Source organism: Lacerta agilis, chromosome 12 (genome assembly GCF_009819535.1).
Source record: "Lacerta agilis isolate rLacAgi1 chromosome 12, rLacAgi1.pri, whole genome shotgun sequence".
Classification (NCBI taxonomy): Eukaryota; Metazoa; Chordata; class Lepidosauria; order Squamata; family Lacertidae; genus Lacerta; species Lacerta agilis.
The window spans coordinates 50,224,594-50,241,350 of record NC_046323.1 but is presented as its reverse complement, the minus strand read 5'-3'; the positions used below and the strand labels follow the sequence as shown (position 1 = coordinate 50,241,350).

The window sequence follows — 16,757 nt, the reverse complement described above, 5'->3', positions numbered from 1 at the left end:
CGTTCTTTTGGTACCCGAACGTCCGGCTAGAGTTCCATGGGTTACGATTGGCTGCAGGAGCTTCCTGCAGCCAACCAGAAGCCGCACCTTCGTTTCTGAATGTTTTGGAAGTCGAATAGACTTCCAGAACGGATTCCGTTAGACTTCCGAGGTACGAGTGTACTTACATAGTTAAAATGACACACACACACACACAGCCCAGAAGCAAGGCAGGACTGTGGGAATCCCAAGGTTTGCAGAAATAGAAAAATAATCTGTGGGAATAAAGCCTAAAAAGGGTGGGTGTTAGGGGAACCCCAAAATGTTTCAGTGAAGACTAGGTGTGGAAGAAGAAGGAGGAGGAGGAGGAGGAGGAGGAGGAGAGTTTGGATTTGATATCCGGCTTTATCACTACCCGAAGGAGTCTCAAAGCGACTAACAGTCTCCTTTCCCTTCCTCCCCCACAACAAACACTCTGTGAGGTGAGTGGGGATGAAAGACTTCAGAGAAGTGTGACTAGCCCAAGGTCACCCAGCAGCTGCATGTGGAGGAGCGGGGACGCGAACCCAGTTCACCAGATTATGAGTCTACCGCTCTTAACCACTACACCACACTGGCCCTCTGGAATGATAAGTGTTGGGAAGAAACAGTGGTATCCTGACTATAAGCATTTTGTTGTGGCTTTTGTTTCTGTAATTATTTGTAAGGGTCTCACCCCCATCACCTTATAAAAAGATTCGTGTTTTACAGAGACATAATACCACAAGCCTCTAGCTTGCCACAAGAGGAAGACCATGCCACAAGAGGAAGCTCAATAGAAGAACTTGATCTACAGAGGAAGCTGTGGGAGTAAACTTGCTGGTTCCTGTTAGCGCTACTTAGAGAGGGCTTCCAGGGTGAAAAGGCATCTCGTTCAATTTCTAGGTGTAGAAATATAGTCTGGAGATAATGCATGTTTTTTGGGAGGGGGGGCTGGAATGATGCCATCTGAAGCCAGCAGACTGCACAGTCTGCAGAAAGAGCATATAGCAAGTGCAAAATGATTTACTGGAATTTCATTTGGCAGCCAGCAATGGGGAAGATGGTAGGAATCCTGGTGCCTTGGAGAATGGAAAACAGAAAGGGGGAAAAAAAGCCTGGAAACTGAGCTGGTGATGTGGACAAGATGTCAGCTGCAGTGAGGGGGAAGACAAACAGCTCAGCACTTAAATGATTCAGCTAAGGCTGATCTTTCTCAATTCTGCCCTGGCCCCTGCATTTATCCTGGCTAGCTAAGGAGCATCACATGCTTGCAGTCAGGCTGTTTAAAGGTAAAGGTACCCCTGGCCGTTAGGTCCAGTCGCGGATGACTCTGGGGTTGCGGCGCTCATCTCGCTCTATAGGCCGAGGGAGCCGGTGTTTGTCCACCATGTGGCCAGCATGATTAAGTCTCTTCTGGAGAACCAGAGCAGCACACGGAAACGTCATTTACCTTCCTGCTGGAGTGGTACTTATTTATCTACTTGCACTTTGACGTGCTTTCGAACTGCTAGGTTGGCAGGAGCAGGGACCGAGCAACGGGAGCTCACCGCATCACAGGGATTTGAACCGCCGACCTTCCGATCAACAAGCCCTCGGCTCTGTAGTTTAGACCACAGCGCTACCCACGTCCCTACTTGTCTCCCTAATGGTAAAGGTACTCCTGGCCGTTAGGTCCAGTCGCGGATGACTCTGGGGTTGCGGCGCTCATCTCGCTCTATAGGCCGAGGGAGTCGGCGTTTGTCCACCATGTGGCCAGCATGACTAAGCCTCTTCTGGCGAACCCGAGCAGTGCACGGAAACGCCGCTTACCTTCCCGCCAGAGCCGTACCTATTTATCTACTTGCACTTTGACGTGCTTTCGAACTGCTAGGTGGGCAGGAGTTGGGACTGAGCAACAGGAGCTTACCCCGTTGCGGGGATTCAAACCACCGACCTTCTGATCGGCAAGTCCTAGGCTCAGTGGTTTAGACCACAGCGCCACCCACGTCCAGTCAGGCTGTTAGAGGGCACCAAACTCCTTCAAGCAAGGCTTTGGGAGAGTTTTCATCTAGTGCCATTGAATGCCATGCACAGTTTGGCCTAGAATGTTAAGCTTGCACCAGTTCCTTCTTTGGGCACAAAACGGAACGGGGTTGTGCAGTGTCTGTCTGTGTGATTGACAGGATGTTTGAAGCCTCTGGATTGGCCAGGCATGCTATAAATTCCGGGAGCTGCCCTTGTGTGGTCCATCAAAAAGCACCTGATTTCCTGTGTGCAGCACTTCAGTGACTCCAAATCCAGCAATACAGAGCCAGAGACATTGGCCTGAAAAACACCCTTTTAGCACCTACATTTGGAGATAGCTGCCCACACCCCAAGGCTTGCCCTGACAGCAACAACCGACTGGCAATGCAGGTGCCAGCAATAGCTCAGTTGGTTAGAGCATGGTGTTGATAATGCCAAGATGGCAGGTTTGATCCCCTTTTTGGGACAGCTGCATATTCCTGCATTGCAGGGGGTTGCACTAAATGATCCTTGAGGTCCCTTCCAACTCTATAATCCTAGAGTATACCTGAAGGAGCATCTCCACCCCATCGTTCAGCTCAAACACTGAGTTCTAGCTCTGAGGGCCTTCTGGCGGTTCCTTCCCTACGAGAAGTGAAGTTACAGGGAACCAGGCAGAGGGCCTTCTCGGTAGTGGCACCTGCCGTGTGGAATGCCCTCCCATCAGATGTCAAGGAGATAAACAGCTACCTGACTTTTGTTGTTGTTGTTGTTGAGTCGTTCAGTCGTGTCCGACTCTTCGTGACCCCATGGACCAGAGCACGCCAGGCATGCCTATCCTTCACTGCCTCTCGCAGTTTGGCCAAACTCATGTTAGTAGCTTCGAGAACACTGTCCAACCATCTCATCCTCTGTCGTCCCCTTCTCCTTGTGCCCTCCATCTTTCCCAACATCAGCGTCTTTTCCAGGGAGTCTTCCCTTCTCATGAGGTGGCCAAAGTACTGGAGCCTCAACTTCAGGATCTGTCCTTCTAGTGAGCACTCAGGGCTGATTTCTTTGAGAATGGATAGGTTTGATCTTCTTGCAGTCCATGGGACTCTCAAGAGTCTCCTCCAGCACCAGAATTCAATAGCATCAATTCTTCGGCAATCAGCCTTCTTTATGGTCCAGCTCTAAAGGCCTGACTTTTAGAAGACATCTGAAGGCAGCCTTGTTTAGGGAAGTTTTTAATGTCTGGTGTTTTATTGTGTTTTTAATATACTGTTGGAAGCCACCCAGAGTAATAAATGATGATGATGATGATGATGATGATACCATGATCTGACCACTGCCAACCCTACCAAATATCAGCAGAGGTAGAGTTAAAAAATGCCCACCGTTTTATGATGACATTTCAAAAGGCTGCAGAAGACAGATGTAATGACTGCAGCGAGTAAACTCTTGGGGAAAGTTGAACCGTTTAGTGAATCAGCTGTTCAGCGCGAGTGTTTCGCAATCAGCGGATCTATCTCTTCTGCCCTTGCCTCACTGCATTCACAGCGACTGCCAAAGAACAAGGGGCTGTCATGAAGTCTGAGATTTAGAAACGGACGGGCTCTTTACAACCAGCCCTGACAAAAGTTTGAGTGGACGCAACGGGGAACAGGGGATGAGCTTTCTGGAGCTCAGCCCATCTCCAGTGAAAGTGTTTTGACAGATCTGATCCTGCCTATCAAATTAGCTGTGCTTGCCAAAAAAGCTCTTAAGTCAGGGGACCCAAGAACAGAAATAAAAATTTCCAAAAAAATAAAAATCACCGTTTCATTTACATGGTTCCTGGCATGATGGAGGCACGACTGGGAGAGATGTGTTCAAAATAACTCTTGGCATGGTGTCAAGAAAATAAAAATAAAAGGGAAAGATAATGTCGAAGCTCTCCTGAGGAACATCTTGATTGGCCGGGCAGCACGAGCCAATCAATGAAGAAGAATCATAGAATCCTAGAGTTGGAAGAGACCACAAGGGCCATCCAGTCCAACCCCCTGTCAAGCAGGAAACACCATCAAAGCATTCCTGACAGATGGCTGTCAAGCCTCCGCTTAAAGACCTCCAAAGAAGGAGACTCCACCACACTCCTTGGTAGCAAATTCCACTGCCGAACAGAAGCAAACCCCACTGCAATCAGTAAGTACTAAATACCTCGGTTCTCGAACGTCTCTGTTGATGAATGTTTTGGAACCCGAATGCCAAAAACCCGAAAGTAAATGCTTCCGTTTTCTAACGCGCCACGGAAGTCAAACAGCTTCCTCTGCGTGTTTTTCAGTTTTCTCAATTGAATTTGCAGACACCCCTTTGCGCCTCGGTTTTTGAATGCTTCGGAACTCAAACGGTCTTCCGGAACGGGTTACATTCGAGAACCAAGGTACCTGGTGCATTTAAGATGGCAGACTCAAACATAACGCTAGAGTTTGGGGCCATTCAATGAAGCTGAGTGTTGGGAATGTAATGAAAAAGAAGGAACCTTTTACCACATGTGGTGGACTTGCCCCAAAGTAAAAGACTTCTGGGAAAAGATCTATAATGAACTGAAAAAGGTGTTTAAAAGCACATTTGTCAAAAAAAAGAAAGAAAAAAAAACAGAAGCCTTTCTACTTGAAATAGTAGGGGGAGAAATCCCTAAAAAGGTCACAACATTCTTTTTGTATGCCACAACAGCTGTCAGAATACTTCTTGCCAAGAACTGGAAGACACAAGAGATACCGACGATCAATGAATGGCAAATGAAGATGATGGACTTCATGCAATTTGCTGAATTGACGGGGAGACTGTGCGACCAGAAAGAAGATACGGTGGAAGAAGATTGGGAGAAATTTAAAGTTTATTTGAAAAAGTATTGCAATGTTTAGAATTATGGACTCTTAGAGGAGAGATAGGCTTCTAGCATTAAGTTAGATTTTAGTTTAAAATTTAGAGTCTAGATTTATAATATAGGTAAAATATCAGTTTAAATGGTAACTATTGTTAAAATGTTAGGTACTATAATAAACAAAACTGCTAAGGATGATTTAAAGTGAAACTCAGAAGGAAAGGATTGAGGGAAGTCAATTAACAATGTTAAAAAAAAAAAAAGATAGAGGCGTAACAAGAATTTTCCTTTGTTTATGGATTCTCAACAGGGCATCTTCTGAGCCTGGGAATGGAAAGGGCGAAAAACCTAATCAAGGAAAGAATTTTTGATATTGAACGCCAAAATGACCTCCCTCGACTCTCAACTATTCATAGGCACTTATATGACCATCGAAAGACACACCCAGCAAACTACCTAAAATCATTAGACAATCCCGAACATCGCTGGGCATTCTCTAGGGCCCGATTTAACGCCCTTCCCTCGGCGTTACTATCCGGCAGATACAATCAGACGCCGATAGATCAGAGGTTATGCCCTTGTGATAACAACGAGATTGAATCTATTGGGCATGTCCTCCTGCATTGCACATTGTACCGCGACACGAGGAAGGAGTTGATTGAACCGCTCCTAATGAAACTACCTGGTCGACCAACTGAAGCATATACCAGATACCTTTTGGCTGACTCAGATTCAAAGACTACTAGGATCGTAGCTAAATTTGGCTACATCGCGTCAAGAATAAGACGCCACGATGTCAACAAACTCCAATGATAAAGAGCCTTGATAATCCCTGTTGGGACACCACCAGAGCGGCGATATATCGCTGAGTCGTATCACAAAAAGTTTTATAAAATTTTAAAATGCTGCAATATTTATTTGTAATTTTAGTATACAGACATTATCTATGAATTGAATTGTTAACTGTCTTGCTGGTCTTTGGCCGTATTAAAGATTTATTACTACTTACTTGTTATGTTTTTGTTTTTAGCATTTTTGTTGTATTTTGTATGTTTGTTTGATTGTTTGGATGTATTTTTGTTTACTTGAAAAGAATAAATAATACTAATAATAAAAAATAAGCTGAGTGTTGGGAGATCGAGGATGGTGAAAGGCATAGTTTAACTAAGCACTGTCCACATAGTGCCTAACAAAATAGGAAATTCTTTCCAGTAGCACCTTAGAGACCAACTGAGTTTGTTCTTGGTATGAGCTTTCGTGTGCATGCACACTTCTTCAGGTATCTGAAGAAGTGTGCATGCACATGAAAGCTCATACCAAGAACAAACTCAGTTGGTCTCTAAGGTGCTACTGGAAAGAATTTCCTATTTTGTTTCGACTATGGCAGACCAACACGGCTACCCACCTGTAACTGACACATAGTGCCTAGTTAACTATGGAACTCAGTGAACAGTGGTGTGTGGTCTGTAAACTAGAGGGACTAGGGTAGTCCCCTAAAGGGTCCAAGAGCCCTTCTGCCACCTTCCCAAAGCCTGTTCGGCTTTGGGAAGGAGGCAGCAGGGCTCCAGCATCCTGTCAGAGGCCTGGTGCCTCCACCCCAAAGCTCGGGAAGCTTGTGGCCAGCTTAGGGAGGGAGGCACTATGCTCATGGGAACTTTGGGACATCGCAGTGTCATGTGCGCAATGTCAGCCCCACCCACCACAGTTGACCTCACCTCGCAAGCTGGCAGCTCTGGCCCTAACTGTTCAGCCTACACTGTCACTGAACATATTGTCATAGATCTAAGGTAGCAGAGTCTGTTCGTGAATGGTAGAAAGCAATAAACGGTAGTATTTAGCTAATGTCTGGGATATGAAGGGAAAATACAAGCTGCAGAATTGGGCCAGACAGGAAATTCATTGGTTTAGTGTATGCAAACCAACCTGGCTGTACTAGCTAAGTGCAGAGCCATTAAGAAACAATGGGGAACCAGGTTCTGGATCATTGAGGGCCACTGGCAATGCAAAAAGTTATCCTTCCCCTCTTCTTTGAGGAGTGGACAGAGACAGGAGATCTGGGAGGTTGACATGGTGATGGGGTGTGTGTGAAGTCACAGGAAAAGGTATCCTTTCTGAAATCTGAAGGTGTTCTGGGAACAAGTAGGAAGAAGTAGGAAGACTGCACCAAGAGACTGGGAGCCCTGACTGACTGCTGCTTTGGACCCAACCTTGCTGAAGCTATGAGAGGGGTGTCAGGAATGTGCTACACACAAGTAGGACCTTGGCAGAGACACATGCCCAACTGGTATGTTCCCTTCCTCCTGGGCGATGGTTCGGGAGCTTCAAAAGCATTCCTCGGCCTGAACATCACAGCAACTGATGCCAGAAGACATCAGCACACTTAGGGATCTGCAGAGGTTTGCGCAGTTGCGTAACAGAACTCAGCAACTCAGCATTTAGGGCAATCTACTTTATTTACATATAAACACACACAGAGCACTTCATCATGGCTCCATCTCTCTCTAACATCAGACAGCAAAGAGAATGAGCAAAGGACAATAGTCCCACTTCAGGGAACACAGTAAGACAAACATCCTGTTTTTGTCACATCCCATTCCTGTGGAATCAAAACACACACTGTCATGTGAAAGACAACAATCCCATGACTGCACATGGGGAATGAATCTCCAACAAGGGACAAGGAGAGATGCTCTCGGGATATAATGTTTTGCACCCCCTCCTTTGAAGACTTTAGGTGTAATCCCCAAGGACGTGCTCTATGGGGAGCTGGCTTCAGGCACCAGGCCCATTGGCGGGCCAACTCTGCGTTGCAAAAATGCCTGCAAACACAACACAAAGGCTGGCAACATCAACCTCTCTGTGCGGGAATCCCTTGCCATCCAGGCCGATGGCTGTCCTGTAGGAGGCAGTTCCATAGTTAACAATGCACTGTGTGAAGAATTATTTCCTTTTATTATAATAATTTATTATTTATACCCCACCCACCTGGCTGGGTTTCCCCAGCCACTCTGTCCTGAATCTTCCAACATTCTGTTCTACTGGATGTCCATGAGATCTGGTGCTAGGTGAGACGGAGTAAAACCTTTCTCTACTCGCTTTCTCCATAATGGGGGAAAAGAAATTGTGCGGGCACCTCGGGGTGACAAGATGCCTGCCATCAGACTTGGCGCCCGTTTATAAAGTGGTTAATCAAAGCTGTTCACCTTCAGTCAGAAGGACTCGCAGATATAAACCCACAGACAAAGCCATCTTCCCGTATACTCTGAATTGGGAGAGCCACTTACCTGCAGTCCTTGAAAAGAGGGTGAAATAGACGGGGCAGGGCAGGACTTTGACTTCGCCCAGACTTCCTGCAGGCCAGCAAGTAAGGTTGTCCCACATACTCCCGCAGCCTAAGAAGAAAAAGAAATGGAAACTTCAATGGAAGCAGCAAAACCGAGATAAGCTTTGCACGCTTCATGTGGGGCAGCACTGTATGGCAGGCCACATACATCTAGAGCAGGGGTCAGCAAACTTTTTCAGCAGGGGGCCGGTTCACTGTCCCTCAGTCCTTGTCGGGGGCTGGATTATATTTTTTTTGGGGGGGGGAAGAAAAAAACACACGAATTCCTATGCCCCACAAATAACCCAGAGATGCATTTTAAATAAAAGCACACATTCTACTCATGTGAAAACACCAGGCAGGCCCCACAAATAACCCAGAAATGCATTTTAAAGAAAAGGACGCATTCTACTCATGTAAAAACACGCTGATTCCTGGACCGTCCGTGTGCCGGATTTAGAAGGTGATTGGGTTGGATCCAGCCCCCGGGCCATAGTTTGCCTACCCATGATTTAGAGCAGGCATAGGCAACCTCGGCCCTCCAGATGTTTTGGGACTACAACTCCCATCATCCCTAGCTAACAGGACCAGTGGTCAGGGATGATGGGAGTTGTAGTCCCAGAACATCTGGAGGGCCAAGGTTGCCTATGCCTGATCTAGAGTCTTCAGTTGCCTGTTCCACATGGTGAAACAGTGGGGTGAGATTTGCACAGGTGGGGCAGCACATGGAAGGAGCAACGGGTGTCAAAATCAGTCCTCTCCCCTTTCCCAACAAGCTTTTTTTCTGGTCTGCAAAATATGCAGCCCTAGGTGTGATGCATCAGGCTAGAACAATGCATTATGGAGGTTGCAAACTGATGGGGAATTCCTGTTCCCTGCAAGCAATAAGAGCCTACCCTGCCTCGCAAGGTTGCTTCAGGGTTTAAATGTGAAGAACCTACAGTATTTCATTTCATGATTTCATTTATTTTAGTTATATCCCACCTTTTCTCCAGGGAGCTCAAGGTGGCGTAAATAGTTCCACCCCTCCACATTTCCCCCTCACAACCACCCTGTGAGGTAGATCAGGCAGAGAGTGAGTGACCAGCCCAAGATCACCTGGAGAACTTCATGGCAGAGTGGGGATTCGAACCCAGGTCCGAGTCTGACACTCTAACCACCGCGCCAGACTGGCTGCAGTGTATACCACCACCTTGAGCTCATTGGAGGAAAAAGGTGAGATAGCAATGCAAATGTTCCTTGCCCTCGACATTACATCAGCCATGAATGCAGACAATTCCAGGAAGCCATTTTCACTCCGCTCTATGAAAAAAAAACGATGCCTTGGTAGAATGGTATGACTTTACAACAATCCCACACAACATCTGAGCTAAAGAAATGTGAGCTTTTTGTTTGCCTTTTTTATTTATTGCTGATCTCCTCTCATTTTGCTCTCTAGAGGTGACATTAGAAAGTGTACTGATGCTATGAGAAAAGGGATGTGTCATATTTTCACCAGGCAAAGCTGCTTTAGGGAGGGACAAGTCCAGTTGGGCATTCCTTAAAAAACCCCAAGGGATGGAGTGAGTCAGGCTACCGAAAGGCAAAAGACAGAGAAGGGAATAACCGATTCTGATTGAGAGTTCAAACTTCATTTGTGCAGCAGGGTGTTCTGCTCATTTAACTGATGCAATGATACTAAGCAATCGCAAGCCTTTGGGAACATTTGGATTTTTGAGTGAAGAAGAAGAGGAGTTTGGATTTGATATCCCGCTTTATCACTACCCGAAGGAGTCTCAAAGCGGCTAACATTCTCCTTTCCCTTCCTCCCCCACAACAAACACTCTGTGAGGTGAGTGGGGCTGAGAGACTTCAGAGAAGTGTGACTAGCCCAAGGTCACCCAGCAGCTGCATGTGGAGGAGGGGAGACACGAACCCGGTTCCCCAGATTATGAGTCTGCCGCTCTTAACCACTACACCAAACTGGCTGTAGTAGTGAGTGTTGTAAGGCTCCGCACACCCTTTTTATCCCCCTCCCTGGATCACCACCGCCCACCCCAAAGCGGAAAGAGGGAGAACACACTTTTCCAAGGGATCTGGGTGAGTGATGGATCCAGAGGAATTGACAGGAACCTCGAAAAGCACATAGAGCTGAAAGAGGAAGTGGGAAAGAGGACCACACCCCCAACTTCCTCATTTGGCACCTTCCTCAAGGGAGGAAAAAGGCACCCATCCGTACCACCTCACAACCAAAGAGGGTAACAAGTGGAGGGCCTCTGAGGCTTTGCGTGTGCCAGAAGACCTCAAGCACAACTGTCGCATCCATGGGCGCCATGCTGCCGACTACAGAGACTAGAGGGACCAGCAAGGGGGGGGGCATGGAAGGGGCAAACTGTGTTGGGTATGCTAAGTTGATGACAGTCTATTCCAGGGATCGGCAAACCTTTTCAGCAGGGGGCGGGCCCACTGTCCCCCAGAACTTGTGGGGGGGCCGGACTATATTTTGAAAAAAATATATGAACAAATTCCTATGCCCCCCAAATAACCCAGAGATGGATTTTAAATAAAAGCACACATTTTACTCATGTAAAAACACCAGGCGGGCCCAACAAACGACCCAGAGATGCATTTTAAAGAAAAGGACACATTCTACTCATGTAAAAACACCCTGATTCCCAGACCGTCCGCATGCCGGATTTAGAAGGCAATTGGGCCACACCCGGCCCCCGGGCATTAGTTTGGGGACCCCTGGTCTATTCCTTGGTTAGGCTGAGCGCTGAATAGTAACTCAGGGTAACCAGTTGATGTTTTGCCAATAAGAGTCAATGATAGGAGAGAGAGTCTCCTGGTGACTTCGGATCTCTTCTGGTGAGTTTGGAATGAGATACCCCACAAGAGCTTGGGGAATTTGTTGCCCCTCTAACATAGGGTATCTGTAGCCATCCAGCTATTGATGAACTGCAACTCCTAGCGTGGCCAGGAGTTTGGGGTGATGGGAGTTGCAGTTTCCCTGCCACTCCCATACAAGCTAGGAGGCACCCACTGCCCGAGGATTTTTTAAGCATTCCTCTTCAACCAGGCATCAAGATGGCCAGTTCAAACCACCAAAGAACAAGCGTCCCAGCAAATCCTCAAAATTTATCGGCATCTGAAAGGCCACACTCCATTTTCTGTCTTTTCACAGAGCTGCACCGCAGAATGAAAATCACACCCAATTGCACCAAGGAACTCAAGAGTCCTTGGATCTCAAGCACAACTTATACATATGCAAGAGTTGAAGTAGCATGAATACTTGAGGGTTATCTTTGCTCCTCGGGCGAGAAAAGTAAACACAGAGTTGATGATGTGAGTCATTTTCAAAGGAGTATTGGGGTGGGTGGGAGAGGAAGAGACCCGCTTTCCCCACTGTGGGAGTATTTTAACTTGGTTCATCTGATAAGTGCAGAGGCGTCTTAAATTTCTCCCTGTGTTTCATCTGCCAACAGAAAAAAATAAACGAAGAGCTTACAATGCAACTGGAAAGCTGCAAGTCTCCGCAGAGAAACCCAGTGGCTTGGAACAGCCCCTGGAGATCAAAAGTGGTCATTAAGAGAATTTTGGGAGAGAAAGGTCAAAGAAGGAAGTGGCGTCCACAGCACTCAGCCGTCCATCAATATGGTTGGTGACCCTGCCACAATCCTTTGCATGACACATGGAGGAGAACCAGCACCCTATCTTCAAGGGTGCCCCATTCGAATGATTTTCCATGAATGGACGTATCCCTTCATGGACACCCATCAGGATCGAAAGCCAAGCTGATGCCCAGAAGTGCAATTCTAATTTAGTACAAGAGGAAATATGGAAACGGTCATATTTTCAGTTCCACCAACTCTCGTGTAAGGGCACTGTAGCAACCACTAAGCAGAACTCTCTCAGCTACTTAAGGTTTTTCTCTGCACAGTGGAATAATAGCTGGATGTATAAACTCTGCTGAGAAGACTAGAAATCCCTGCTTTCAAATGCCTGCTATTAACTAGAGAACTTGCGAAGTCTGCCCACAAATGCAATATAGCCAGTTTCTTGCTGAGAACACTCAGCCTTTAGTCTAGATTTTATCAGCATCTTAATCCCTCAACAGGGATGGATGGAGTGCAAAAAGAAAGGGTGCTGCAGAACTTTAATGGAAGTAGCCCTCTTTTAAAATAGGTAATGTTAGAAATGTGCCCCTTGATGATAGAGAACGATCCTCTTCATGGGACATTTAGGAGTGCCTTACACAGGGATGTGGGTGGCACTGTGGGTTAAACCACAGAGCCTAGGGCTTGCTGATCAGAAGGTCGGCGGTTCGAATCCCCGCGACAGGGTGAGCTCCCGTTGCTCGGTCCCAGCTCCTGCCCACCTAGCAGTTCGAAAGCACGTCAAAGTGCAAGTAGATAAATAGGTACCGCACCAGCGGGAAGGTAAACGGCATTTCTCTGCGCTGCTCTGGTTCGCCAGAAGCGGCTTTGTCATGCTGGCCACATGACCCGGAAGCTGTACGCCGGCTCCCTCAGCCAGTAACGTGAGATGAGCGCCACAACCCCAGAGTCGGACACGACTGGACTTAATGGTCAGGGGTCCCTTTACCTTTTATACGGGATATACCAAGAACAAACTTAGTTGGTCTCTAAGGTGCTACTGGAAAGAATTTTTTATTTTGTTTTGACTATGGCAGACCAACACGGCTACCCACCTGTAACTTTTATATAGGGTTAAACCATTGGTCCAGCTTGCTCAGGGTTGACCGATGGTACCTGATCAGGATTTCAGGCAGGGAACATTCCAAGTCCAACCTGGAGATACCAGGGACTGAACATTGAGAACATCAGAAGAGCTTGCTGGATCAGGGCAATGGCCCACCTAGACCAACATCCTGTTTTCACAGCAGCCAACCAGATCCCTGGGGGAAATCTGCAAGCAAGACCTCAGCACAAATGCAATCTTCCTTCCTGTGTTTTACAGCAACTGGTACCCAGAAGCATTACTGCCTCAACTGTGGAGGTAGCCCCTCCTGGCTAGTAGCCATTGATAGTCTTCTCCTGCTTGGATTTTCCCAATCCTCTTTAAACCCATTCAGGTCCATGACCACCATTGCCTCCTGGGGGAGTCAGCTCCATAATTTATGTGTTGTGTGAAGAAGTAGTTTTTTTATCTCTCCTGGATCTTCCAACATTCAGCTTCACGGGTTCTCATGTCATGATGGGAAGAAAAAGCATTCTCTACTGCCTCCATACCATGTATGTGTTGTTGTTTTTAAAACTTCTATCATGTAATCTCTTACAGTCAGCACAGGCATTTTGCTTCCTGGTCTTTCCAGGCTGACTCCTGTTACAGGTAGCTAGCCGTGTTGGTCTGCCATAGTCAAAACAATATAAAATATAAATTATAAAAAAATTCCTTCCAGTAGCACCTTAGAGACCAACTAAGTTTGTTCTTGGTATGAGCTTTCGTGTGCATGCACACTTCTTCAGATACACTGTGCACACGAAAGCTCATTCCAAGAACAAACTTAGTTGGTCTCTAAGGTGCTACTGGAAGGAATTTTTTAATATTTAATATTTTATTTTGTTCAGGCTGACTCCCGTTGCTCTGAAACTTATGGCAGTTCAGAAAAGTGAGAAGCGAAAGCAGTGTGAGTTCAAGCAAGAGAGCAACCCTGTGAAATCACAGAAGGCAGCATGGAACATGTTGCTTCCAGTAAACAGGCTAGGAGGAGAGCTGCTTTTCAAAAAGAACTGAGCGTGGAAGCAATCCAGCAATGGGAGAAAAAGCAAACTGGAACAGAACAAGCTTGATAAATGCAGTCTTTGCTGCTGACTGCAGACCAGTGTCTGGCTACAGCACGTTGAACCAATGGAAAGTTATGGACTCTCTTCAAGGGCAGCCTAGAGAGATGGATGGAGCCACCCACCTCTGCTCCGTATCAGTTTTGCATATATATTCAATCATGCACTTTTACGAGCCAGTTTGTTTTTCTTCCAATTGTGCTGTTGCTTGATCTCTTGTTTTTTTAACTGGACCATATAGAAGGCTGATCGCCAAAGAATTGATGCTTTTGAATTATGGTGCTGGAGGAGACTCTTGAGAGTCCCATGGACTGCAAGAAGATCAAACCTATCCATTCTGAAGGAAATCAGCCCTGAGTGCTCACTAGAAGGACAGATCCTGAAGTTGAGGCTCCAGTACTTTGGCCACCTCATGAGAAGAGAAGACTCCCTGGAAAAGACCCTGATGTTGGGAAAGATGGGGGGCACAAGGAGAAGGGGACGGCAGAGGATGAGATGGTTGGACAGTGTTCTCGAAGCTACTAACATGAGTTTGGCCAAACTGCGGGAGGCAGTGGAGGATAGGCGTGTCTGGCGTGCTCTGGTCCATGGGGTCACGAAGAGTCGGACACGACTGAACGACTGAACAACAAAAGTAGTAGTAGTAGTAGTAGTAGTAGTAGTAGTAATAATAATAATATATTATTTATGCCCCGCCCATCTGGCTGGGTTTCCCCAGCCACTCTGGGCGACTTCCAACAGAATATTAAAATAAAATGGTCTACTAAACATTAAAAGCTTCCCTAAACAGTAGCCACCACCAAAGCAATAGGGGGGAATCATGTGCTTCTTATGTATGTTGCTTAAATGCACATACTTCCCAAATATGTGTTTTTGCTACTCTCTCCAGCAGAGGCATACCTAGGCCCTCTTGTACCCTTAGCAAGGAGATGCATCAGCCCCACACCATCCTTGTGCTCCAAGCCAGAGTGGAGAGACATGATCTTTGCACATCCCTGGGTCTGCACCTGAAATATACTCAGAGTCCTGCAGTGATTTCACACTCTTTATTGCAGCTTGTAAAACAGTGACTGAATTTCCCCCCAAACCTCAGGCTTTTATATGCATTATTTACACAATGAGTCCCATCTGATTGGCTGATTCTGCTTTCCTCCTGGAGCCTGATTGGTCTTCTCCTGCAGGCCAATCAGCTGTTGTGTTCTACGATCCTACGAGCCTAATAGGCTGATTAACTGCCTCCTGGAGCCTGATTGGTCTTCTCCTGCAAGCCAATCAGTTGTTGCATTCTACGATCCTACCTGCCTATTGTTCTAGGATCCAAGCTTAGTACATAACAGCACTCTTGGTGGGGGCCAACCTGTCCAACCCCTAGGTCGTCATCATCGTCGTCCTCCTCTTCCTCCTCCTCTTCTTCTTCTTCAATCACTTGTAGCCGAGTAAGATTGTCTTCCATGAACACGGTCTTAATGGTGTGTCCGTGAGTGACTGTGGAGGCCAATTCTGGATCCACACGTCCTTCCACAGTGGGGACATAGGTTTCCGGGTGGGAGTTGATCACGGTGTGGATTTGCCAAGCGTGCCTTCCTCTTAGCGTGTTTCTCCCTTTCCTCCTGAGTTCGAGCATCTTCCAAGTCCATGACACCTTTGGTAAAGGCTGTTCTCCAATTGGAGCGCTCGCAGGCCGGCGTTTCCCAGTTGTCGGCATTTCTACTACATTTTTAAAGATTTGCTTTGAGAGAGTATTTAAACCTCTTTTGTCGACCACCAGCATTACGCTTTACATTTTTAAGTTCGGAATACAGTAGTTATACCCCTAAGGTATACCCCTGTTTTCCAGTCACACCATTCAAAGCTCCTTTGGTATCTAGCTAGCTCTGCCAGGAAACTCTCTCTCAATCTCTCTTTCCTGTTCAAGATCTGGTGGTTTGCCTTCTGACATCGAATTGCATTGTGCGCCCGGATGCATGCAAGATAAGGCACAAGCTCGAGAGCACTTTTTAACTCAATTTTTTATTAAGTTTTCCAAAAATGCAACACATACATTTCAATACACAGTAAAGCATTTCCCCCCCCCTTGTTATTTTTGGAAACTTCCCATCCCCTTTTCCATGATGTTTTGATTTTCCCTCCCTCTGCAGCACTCTGCCTTCTATTTCATATCTTAGCAACACTACCTTTAAGTTCTTCTGTTGCTCATAGTTCAAATCCTGCTCGCATATTCATTCTCTAATGACGTTTCTTTAAATGCAAGCTCGAGAGCTCTTGTTCGGTTTCGAAACCCTTTTCTTTCGGTGTTGTCAATCACGCTTATTTTTAAATGCCTGACTTCTTCCTATTTGCTAGTGGGAGTGGGGTTAGTGCTATATTCTTAAAATAACTCTGCTTGTGCACATTGCTGTGGCCGAACCTGTTTCGCACTCGCCCAAGTTCCTGTGCAAACAACAGGCTGTGCAGAGGGCTCAGTAAAGTAAAGTGATCTGTGCTTGCCTGGTCTTGATGGTTTCTGGGCAGAGGACTTGCTACCAGAGGCGTAGGAAGGTCAGGTGGTACCCGGTGCGGAAAATTTCTTGTACCCCCCCCCCATTGATTCTCCCCCTGCAAAAATGGTTTTACGTTATTTCCTATTTTCTTACAAAGGAATAATAACAAGTAATAATAATAATAAACTTTTATTTATATCCCGCCCTCCCCGGCCGAAGTCGGGCTCAGGGTGGCTAACATCAGATACATAACCTTGGTATAAAACCAAACAATAATTAAATTACCTCCTAAAAACATCTCAAAATCAAATTAAAGTCTAATGAGATGGCTTTCCACAGGGTTA

The 16,757-nt window shown here is 46.5% G+C and overlaps 1 protein-coding gene across 1 annotated transcript in view; it reads right to left on the bottom strand.

Moving 5' to 3' along the window:
• Positions 1–16,757, bottom strand: part of VIPR1 (vasoactive intestinal peptide receptor 1) — a 110,530-nt gene that overhangs the window by 39,074 nt on the left and 54,699 nt on the right. The window contains exon 3 of the mRNA XM_033165998.1: positions 8,113–8,220. Within this exon, the coding sequence (XP_033021889.1) occupies positions 8,113–8,220 (108 nt within the window). The remainder of the gene's footprint in view (positions 1–8,112; positions 8,221–16,757) is intronic.